At 52.2% G+C, this 9,514-nt stretch overlaps 2 protein-coding genes across 2 annotated transcripts in view; one reads left to right on the top strand and one right to left on the bottom strand.

Annotated features, from left to right (window-relative positions):
* The window catches only part of VPS9D1 (VPS9 domain containing 1), an 11,833-nt gene extending 11,699 nt beyond the window's left edge, over nt 1–134 (bottom strand). Inside the window, exon 1 of the mRNA XM_005861265.2 lies at nt 124–134. Within this exon, the coding sequence (XP_005861327.2) occupies nt 124–134 (11 nt within the window). The remainder of the gene's footprint in view (nt 1–123) is intronic.
* Nucleotides 135–1,244: 1,110 nt separating this feature from the next.
* ZNF276 (zinc finger protein 276) overlaps nt 1,245–9,514 on the top strand; it is a 9,389-nt gene continuing 1,119 nt past the window's right edge. Inside the window, exons 1-8 of the mRNA XM_005861250.2 lie at nt 1,245–1,745; nt 2,052–2,098; nt 2,199–2,639; nt 3,532–3,610; nt 4,617–4,700; nt 8,337–8,447; nt 8,520–8,595; nt 8,905–9,022. Of these exons, the coding sequence (XP_005861312.1) occupies nt 1,462–1,745; nt 2,052–2,098; nt 2,199–2,639; nt 3,532–3,610; nt 4,617–4,700; nt 8,337–8,447; nt 8,520–8,595; nt 8,905–9,022 (1,240 nt within the window). The 5' untranslated portion in view covers nt 1,245–1,461. The remainder of the gene's footprint in view (nt 1,746–2,051; nt 2,099–2,198; nt 2,640–3,531; nt 3,611–4,616; nt 4,701–8,336; nt 8,448–8,519; nt 8,596–8,904; nt 9,023–9,514) is intronic.

Genomic DNA, 9,514 nt, shown 5'->3' with positions numbered 1-9,514 from the left:
CGTCCTTCTCTGCTGGTCTCGGGATGCCGTTTCCAGCTCCCTTTATGAACTTACACGGCTGTGGAGGCGTTTATTTATTTTAAAAACATTTGTTAAGAGTTTTCTTTGGGAAAAAGTTTTTACCGAGCTGTCATTGACATAACATGTTAACTTCAGATGTGCAGCGTAATTGCTATCTGTCAATATTGTGAAAGGAACACAGTGTCCGGTTGACATCCATCATCTCGCAGTGACAGCTCTGTTTTTACGCTGAGAACTTTCAAGCTCTGCTCTCAGCAAGTTCCACGTGTACAGTCAGCGCCGTGAATTAGTCCCCAGGCCGCACACCGTTCCCTTTCTGTAATCAGTGGGAGTTTGTACTTTTTAAAAGGTTGTTTTTTTAATTGATCTCAGAGAGGACGGGGGAGGGAGGCAGAGATGGAGACATCGATGCTGAGTTGACTTGTGTGTATGGCCGAAGGTGGTGGTCGGGTGTCACTTTTCCCACGTGGCTTTCCAGTTTCCCCAGCACCATTGTGTGTTCTTAACTCCCTGCTCATAGACTAGTTGACCCTGTGTGCACGGGTTTATTTCTGGGTCCTCTGTCCTTCCGTTATGTGTCTGCTTTTATGCCAAAGCTACACTGTTTTGATCACTTTCGCTTTGTAATACAGTTTGAAATAAGGAATTGTGATGCCTCCAGCTTTGGCTCTTTGGGGTCTCTTCTGGTTCCGTATAAATTTTAAGATTGTTAGTTCTATTTAGTTAGCAATGCTGTTGGACCTGGCTGGATGGCTCAGTTGGTTCGAGCGTTGTCGTCCTGATACATTAGGTTTCAGGTTCAGTCCCCCGTCAGGGTGCGTACAGAAGGCAACTGGTCCGATATTTCTCTCTCACGTTGATGTTTCTCTCTCTCCCCTCCCCCTTCCTCTCTCTCTAGAATCGATGAAAAATATTTCATCAGGTGAGGATTTAAAAAAAGGGATCAACCAATGAATGTAAAATAAGCGAAACAACAAATCGATGTTTTTCTTTCTCTCTCTGCCCTTCCCCCTTTCCTCTCTCTCAAAATCAGTTTTTACAGTGCTGTTTGAATTTTGATAGGGATAGTGTTGAATCTTAGATGGCTTTGGGTAGTGTGAACATTTTAACAATAATGAATTCTTCAAGTTCACAGGATATTTTTCTGTTTATTTGTATCTTCAATTTCTTTCATCCGTGTCTTATAGTTTTCGGTGTACAGGTCTTTCACCATCTTGGTTAAATTTATTCCTGGGTATTTACTCTTTTTGATGCAATTGAAAATTGGATCGTTTCCTTAATTTCTCGTTCTGACAGTTTGTTCCGACCATTTTTTGCACATTGGCTTTGTATCCTTTACTGTGACCTGACTGGCCACGGGGCTCCCCTCCTGGAGCTGTGTCTGGCCTGGCCTGACTCACCGTCTCCTGTGCTTGCCCAGGAACAGGCCGGGCTCTTGCCATGGGGCACTGCCGCCTCTGCCACGGGAAGTTCTCTGCACGGAGCCTCCGCAGCATCTCCGCCCGGGCACCTGGGCAGATCGCAGAGAGACCACCCCCAGGGGAGCGCGTGTTCGTCAGGGACTTCCAGCACCTGCTGGGGGTGGCCGTCCACCAGGACCCGGCTTTGTCTCAGTTTGTCTGCAAGAACTGCCACGCCCAGTTCTACCAATGCCACGGCCTCCTCAAGTCCTTCCTGCAGAGAGTCAACGTGTCCCCGATGGGCCCCCGGAAGCCCTGCACACAGTAGGCGCTCCCTCCTTTGTTCATTTGGGGGTGCTCAGGTTCAGTCCCCGGAGTACTGTGCGGTTCTCAGCACAGGAAGTGCCCGGTGGGAACCTGTGCAGTGGGGGGGCCATGGTGCGGTGGCAGTGGACACGTGGAAGCCTCAGAGCGACTGGTGTGGGAGGTGAGGGCCGGGAAGGCTCTGAGTGTCAGGAGACGGCATGGCGGGGCAGGGGCAGCCCCAGGTGGGAGCCAGCCGGTAAAGGGAGCGAGCCTGCCCCCTGCTTGCTGCGGGGCTCCACTCACGTCCATGCTGCTCCTTTGCAGGGTGGGTGCACAGCCCCCAACAGAGGCCGAGGAGGGAGCGTGTCTGGGTGAGTGTCCCCGTCCCTGGAGCGGGGGGGCAGGTATAGGTGGGCTCCCGTGGGCTGGGTGCTGACCAGCCACGGGGCTGCTGTCTGTGCCTTTCCTCAGTGGACCTGATCACGTCAAGCCCGGAAGGTCTGCGTGGCCTGGTGGGGTGGGTGCATGGACACGCGGCCAGCTGTGGGGCCCTGCCCAGCCTCCAGAGGACGCTGTCCTCCGAGTACTGCGGTGTCATCCAGGCCGTGTGGGGCTGCGACCAAGGCCACGACTACACCATGGACGCCGACCCCAGCTGCGGGGCTCTCCTGCTGGACAGTGCGTTGGCCGTCAAGTGGACATGGGACAAGGAGACAGCCCCCCGGCTCGCCCAGCGTCGGAGGTCCAACCCCACTGGGGCTACCCCCCCGCGCTCCCAGGGCGGAGCGACCACAGCTGAGACGGAGACGCTGTCCAACACGGACGTGGTCCAGCCCCCTTCAGATGGCAGCCCTGTGGGGCCTGGGCCGAGCCCCCTGCCTCAGTCAAGCCTGCCCCCAAGTGGGGCTCCAGGTAGGAGCTTCTCTGGGCTGTTAGACCAGGATTCCTACCCCTGAGCCAGCAGGGCCCTCGCAGGAAGTGGATGTCTGCACGTGTGGGCAGTGGTGGCGGAGTCCTGTGGGCATCTGGCAGCAGGGAGGGCTGAGACCCGGTGCTGGCCGTGCCTGTGAGGCGCACGCCTCTGCTATCCCGCCTCACCACCTGCTCCGGCCAGGGGACGAGGGAGGGAGAATGGGGCCTTGTTGCAGGGGGTCAGGGAAGAGGACAGCTGTGCCTCTGAGGCTGTTTTGGGTCATTTCCTGGGCCTCAGCCAGCACCCTAGCGACAGTGGGACGTGTGGACAGGCTCCTTTGCTGTGTGGTGAGGGAAACAGGCCCTTGGGTGGTGCAGTGGTTCAGGGACATCACGTTGGGCCAGGCCGGCTCCTGCCTGCCAGCTGCCATGTGTGCCCGTCTGCAGTGGGCGCTCGGCCACTCGAGTGCGAGTCCTTTCAGAAAGTGCCACTCCCAGGATGGCTCGGAGAGGGTGATGCTCAGGCTGGAGGAAGCGGGGACTGTGCGGAGGCCCTTAGGGCTGCACGGCTCTTTAAACTGTGCATGCGATACATTCATGACGTGTGAGTCGTCCCCCCGAAACAGCTGGATCGGAACCTCTGGGGAGAGGTCGGCAGCTGTGACTGTCGCTGGGTATCGGGTGCTCAGCGCTGCCTGTGCTGGACACGGGTGGCCTGTGAGCTTGGCAGTGGTGGGACCTGTGGGGGATGGAGCTGGGAGGTGGGTGGGATGTGAGGCTGGAGGACCCCAGGCTCACAAGGAAGGCTCTGTCTTCAGGCGGCCATGCCTCCTTGCTGGGAGCCCTGCCTACGCACCAGTTGGTAACAGGAGCCTTGTTCTTTGTTTCTCAGGGCAGTTGGGTGAGAAGCAGCTTCCATCTTCAACCTCGGATGATCGGGTAAAAGACGAGTTCAGTGACCTTTCTGAGGGGTGAGAGAAGAGTGGGTTTAAACAGCCTAAAATTTCTCCTTGGAAAACCAAACTCTACCATCCTAGGGGCTCGCGGTCCATGTCCTGGCCAGGGGTGCTTCCAGGCTTCTCGGTCCTGATTAGGGGCTTCCTGGGTCCCAGAGGGTACCCCGCTGATGCAGCTACCAGACAGCAGGACCTGTGTGTGCAGAGCTCCTGGGAGGGTCCCTTGGGCACCCTCTGCTGCTGCCCCTTGTCTCCTTCAGGCCTTAGTTCTGTGCTGGCCCCACGTTCCTCGAGCAGAGGGCGCAGCCTCTGGCCCTTGGTCATGGCATGAGTGTGACTGGGGCTGTCTGCTTCTGGGCCACCCCCTGCCGCTGAGCCAGGCACCTCTCAGACTCTTCCCGCCTGACCCCACTAGCTGTGGCTGGAGGCAGATGCATCCTTGTCCGTAGAGTAGAACAGTTTTAGTGCAGCTCCAGTGGGGCACCAGTGGCCAAGGTGCCGGAAGAACCCAAGTGTCTGTGCTAGAAACACCCCGGGACCAGGCGTGGCCGGGGGTCTTGCAGCCTCAAGCCGCTCTCTGTCTGACGGGTGGCGGCCGAAGGGGAAGGCCATGGCGAGCCAACAGAATGAACAGTGGTTCATACTTCAGGGCGAAGGTTACAGGCAGAGCTTTTTCTGGCCTTTGTGACCTTTGAAATGGCTGACAGCTGACCTGTCAGTTGGACAGGTGCTCACAGGGTGAGGGCTGTTCTGAGCGTCCACTTACTCAGAAGCCCACCACCTATGGGGTCTTCACACCCGCCTGGGGCCTCCTTGGAGAGGTTCCTTCTGAGTTTGGGGTCCTGATGTGAGGAGAGCATGTTAGGAGATGGGGTAGAGATTGGGGGGTTTTAGGTTTCTTTCAGCCTTTTCAGAACTAAAACATGGACCATGGGGATCTGTATGGTGTCTGCAGGCAGGAAGTCGCATCGGATCTGTCACCCACCCAGAGCTTTGCTAAAGGCTCTCTCTTCTGTCCTAGGGACTTCCTGAGTGAAGACGACAATGACAAGAAGCAGAACACCCAGTCCTCAGATGAGTCCTTTGAGCCTTACCCAGAAAAGAAGTAAGTGGGTCTTGGTGCAAGGCCTGGGGCTGGTGTCCATCGGGGAGCTGGATGCCGCGTCTGTGCTCCCCGCACATGCTGTTTTGGGTCGGCCTGCCAAGTCCAGTGCAATGCGGCTTCTGAGGGAGCTGAGGCCTCCCCAGGACAGCTCTGGGCCCTGGCCTCAGTGTCATTCGTGAGGCAGCTGACGTCCAGGTGAGGATGGCAGGAGCCCGTGGGCATGACCCAGCCTCGTTTTGGAGCTCCTTGCCTGCCTTGTGCCAGTCCTGCTCACGGCCACAGCACCCTGCCAGCCTCTGATTCCTGCTCTTGGTGCTGAGTCTCTGCACTTGTTCACAGCTCTGCCTCGGGCACCGATTTCTATGCCACTTCCTTGTTGGGGAGCTTCTGTGACCTTGTGTTGACCTTCTCTTTTCAAGGACTTGTTTCTGCAGGTAGAACGTTGGGTCCTGGCAGGAAGGGACGATTTTTACTTGTGTCACTTTCTTCCCAACCCTGTGCCCAGGAACCCCCAAACCCCTGCAGTGTCGCTGCCTGACACAGGCACTGTCCTTCAGCATTTCACAGCACAGTGAAACAAGCACACACCATCAGCCAAGGAAACGCAGATTGAGAAGCAATCACGAGTTCTTTTCCTTTAGGTTCTGACATGGGTTACGGAGACAGGACAACAGGCAGCTCTGGGGAACCCCAGCCGTCCCATCCACCTGTGAAACCCACAGGCTCCCGGAAGCCTCCTGCTCTCTGCAAATGTAGTCCAGGGTGGGAGGGAAATGGCAAATTACCTGTCAGTGCAGCCAACAGGTGCCATAACACTCAGAAGAGGGTACAGGCCAGCGATCGGGACACGCAGCCAGGTTCAAAGCACAGTTATTTGAGACAAGGAGAGGAGAAGCCTGCGCAGTCATCAAAAAGGTTCTTTTAATCTTCTCGTTAAAGGGAGGACAACTATTTATAACCCTTCTTTACAATTTGTGGTAACACACAGTTTGCCATTTTTAAGTTCAGTGGCATTAAGTACATTCACAATGTTGTGCAACAATCACCACTGTTTACAAACGTGTCACCACCCGAGCAGAACCTCTGTACACATTAAGCAATGACTTCCCTGTCCTCCTCCCCGGCCCTGACAACCTCTGTCTAGTCTAGGTCCCGATTCTAGGGACCTCAGTGGGATTATACTTGTCCTTTTGTGACTGGCTCCTTTTGAGATTTACCATATTATAGCCCGTGTTGGAGCTTAACCACACCTTGGGTTGTTTTCACCTTTTGGCTATTGTGAGTAATGCTCTGAACACTGAGGTACAGTCATCCTAATGGTGGAAGTGGTACCTCATTGTTAATTTGCTTTGCATTTATCTAATGATGAGTGATGTTGAGCATCTTTTCACATTTTTTTTTAAAGAGAAAAAAAACATCAATTTGTTCTACTTATCTATGCATTCATTGATTGATTTTTGTATGTGCCCTAACCGGGATAGAACCTGTAACTCTGGATTATCAGGACACTCTAACCAACTGAGCTACTCGGCCAGCGCCACGTGTATGCTTATATCTTCTTTGGAGAAATGCCCTCCACGTCCTTTGCCTATATTTTAATTGGGTTGTCTTTTTGCTATTGAGTTATAAGGTAGTTTTTCCTGTTCAGTGGGTCATCTATTTCACTCTCCTGGTCGGGGCATTTGGTGCAAAAGTTATGACTTCGAAGTCCAGTTTACCTATTTTTACTTTTGCTGCCTGTGCTTTTGTGTTATATTTAAGAAACCATTGCCAAGTCCAAGATCATGAAGACTTACTGCTGTTTTCTTCCAAGAGCTTTATAACTTTAGCTCATATTCCGGCCTTTGATCCGAGTTAACTTTTGTATGTAGCATACATTAGGGGTCCAATTTCTTTCTGCGTGTAGATATTGTTTCCCAGCACCTTTGTTGGAGACTATCCTTTCCCTGTAGAATAATCTGGGCACTCTTGTTGCAAATAGTTGATTGTACTTTTGAGGGTTTATTTCTATCCTCTTAATTCTATTCAATTGGTCTACGCATCTGTCTTTATGCAAGCCCCACAATTTTGATTATTGTAACTTCGTAGCAAATTTTGTATTCAGGAAGTTGAATCCTCCCGTCAGTTTTTCAAAATTGTTTGGCTATTTGGGTCCCTTGAAATTCAACGTGAAATTTTGGATTTTTTTCCCCCCTACTAAAAACACCATTGGGATTTAGATAGAGATTAAATCTGTAGTTTGTTTTGGGAGAAGCATTGCCATCTTAATAGTCTTCTAATCCATGAATACGGGATGCCTTTCCACTTATTTAGGCCTTTCATTTCCTTCATCAGTGTTTTGTAGTTTTCAGTGTATAAGTCATTCACCTCCTTGGTTAAATTTATTCCTTATTTATTGTTTTTGATGTGATTGCAAATGAATTTTCCTAATTTCCTTTTTGGGTTTGTTGTTGGCATGTAGCAATGGGACTGGTGTTTGTGTGCTGATTTTGCACCCCGCAGCTTTGCTGAATTTATTTTGTATGGGGGCTCTGTAGGGTTCTTATATATAAAGTCATGTCATCTGTGAATAGAGGTGATTTTCCTTCCTTTCTAATTTAGATGGCTTTTATTTTTTCATGCCTAATCTCTCTGGCTAGGATATCCAGCATTATTTTCTTGATCTCAGAGGGAACTTTTTAGTCTCTAACCATTGAAGATGATGTCAGCTATGGCTAGTCACATATAGCCCCAGGTGCTCCCTTCTATTTCTTTTTAACTTTATTTTAATTATAACATATTTATTGTTGAAAGTATTACAGATGTCCCCCCCTTTTTTTAAGATTTTTTATTTTTAGAGAGGAGGGGAGAGGGAGAAAGAGAAATATCAATTTGAGAGCGAAACATTGATGGGCTGCCTCATACACACCCTTAGGCATGTGCCCTGACCAGGAATCAAACCAGCAACCTTTTGGTACACAAGATGCCCAAATGAACCACACCAGCCAGGGTTCCCTTCCATTTCTGACCGAGTTCCTTAAATGTCTGGGTCCAAAAAGGAAAACGTGTGTTCTTTAAACTTTTAATAGACACTACTGGTCCCGCACCAAGTCCCCATGGCCCACTCTGGCCCGTGGTGAGCCAAAGAATGGGGGGTGGCAGCTGGTGGAGCACATAGAGCACTCTTCCCAGAGACAGCACTTGTCCCTCAAGGACTTCTGGTTGCTGTGAGTCTCCCATCAGGGTCCAAAGTTCCACAGTTGTTGGAGCTGATCTTTTTTCTAGCTTAATGGTTGTTTTGGTCCAGGGACTGACCCCTAAAGCTTCTGTATTCCACCATTTTCCATGGCATCTTGTGTTGTGTTTGGTTTTGACATTTAGAATAGGGTGTAAGACTTCAGTCCTAAAAACCCACCTCTGTAGTCATTGTCCCTGCACTTGGCCCTCCCATGGGGGCAGTACCGGGCATCTACCTACTGAGTTGTTCTGGCTTTGGTGGCTGAGGGTCCAGTTCAGGGCACCCAGTTAGCACATAACCCTGGAAGCAGGCTAGCCCTGGAAGCTGAATCATATCAGAAAACATGGAGGAAAGTGAGATCCATGTACAGAGGTCAGACATATCACTGCATCTGATTTACCTTTTTTTTTTCTCCCCAGAGTCTCTGGTAAAAAGAATGGGAGCAAAGAGGCCAAGAAACCTGAAGAACCAAAAATCCGAAAGAAGCCTGGACCGAAGCCGGGCTGGAAGAACAAGCTCCGCTGTGAAAGGTGAGGCCGGGTGTGGGCTGCACTGCCGGGTGTGTGGCCAGGGCGGCAGCTCCATGGGGCCCTGTGTTTCAGGGAGGAGCTGCCCACCATCTACAAGTGCCCATATCAAGGCTGCACAGCTGTGTACCGAGGGGCTGATGGCATGAAGGTAAGGAAGGTGCTACTGAAGCCAGGGCAGGAGTCTGCAGGAGCAGGGGGAGGTGTCAGGCCCAGACTCCCCCAAGGGTGCCCGTGAACCTGGGGAAATGGAGATGTGAAGCAACCCGCCATTGCCGTGCTCCGTGGGGGAGGATGAACCGGCCTTTGCTCTTGGGAAAGCACCTGTCTTCAGTGAGGAATGGTGGGATCTGTCCCTTCGAGGGTGGTGCACAGGGCTCAGAGGCGGCAGGTGCTGCGTGGTGGGTGAGCTGCTGTCCAGGCCCAGCCCAGCACTCAGGGCCTCACCGTTGCCCTGCAGAAGCACATAAAGGAGCACCATGAAGAAGTCCGCGAGAGGCCCTGTCCCCACCCTGGCTGCAACAAGGTGTTCATGATTGACCGCTACCTGCAGCGGCATGTGAAGCTCATCCACACAGGTGCCTGCCCTGACCCTCCTGGACAGCCCCAGGGTCCCCGGTCCCCGTCTTGGCCTCGTGGGTAGTGTGTTGTTCGTGGGCTGCAGTGTTGACAAGTCGGCTCAGTTGCTCAGTGTGGAACTGGCAGCAAAGAAATCCCTGTGCCTTTCTGTGCATGTATTGTGGTGGGTTTTTTAATTTAAAAAGCCATGTTTTTGGGATAAGAGGAAGCCACGTGCATTGTAGAAATGGTGAGGCAAAAAGCTCAGATGCAGCCACCACTGTCAGCTCCAGGGCCACTTCTCTATGTCACAACCTGGGCTGATACAGATTCATCACTTTCATGGTGTGACCCACACCACCCACGTCAGGAAACACAAGAACCACACACACACCTACTGTCCAGGATCGGATCGGTCGTATAGTTTGACCGTTTGGTTTTTGTTCAAGAGTCTAAGAAACTGACTTCCAGGATGGGGGCTCTCTTGGGGGGGGGGGGCCCCTTTGGGGGGG

The sequence above is a fragment of the Myotis brandtii genome, unplaced genomic scaffold, assembly GCF_000412655.1.
Source record: "Myotis brandtii unplaced genomic scaffold, ASM41265v1 scaffold1466, whole genome shotgun sequence".
In the NCBI taxonomy this organism is placed as follows: domain Eukaryota; kingdom Metazoa; phylum Chordata; class Mammalia; order Chiroptera; family Vespertilionidae; genus Myotis; species Myotis brandtii.
Note: the sequence above shows the minus strand (reverse complement) of the source record. Positions and strands in the feature narration are given on the sequence as shown.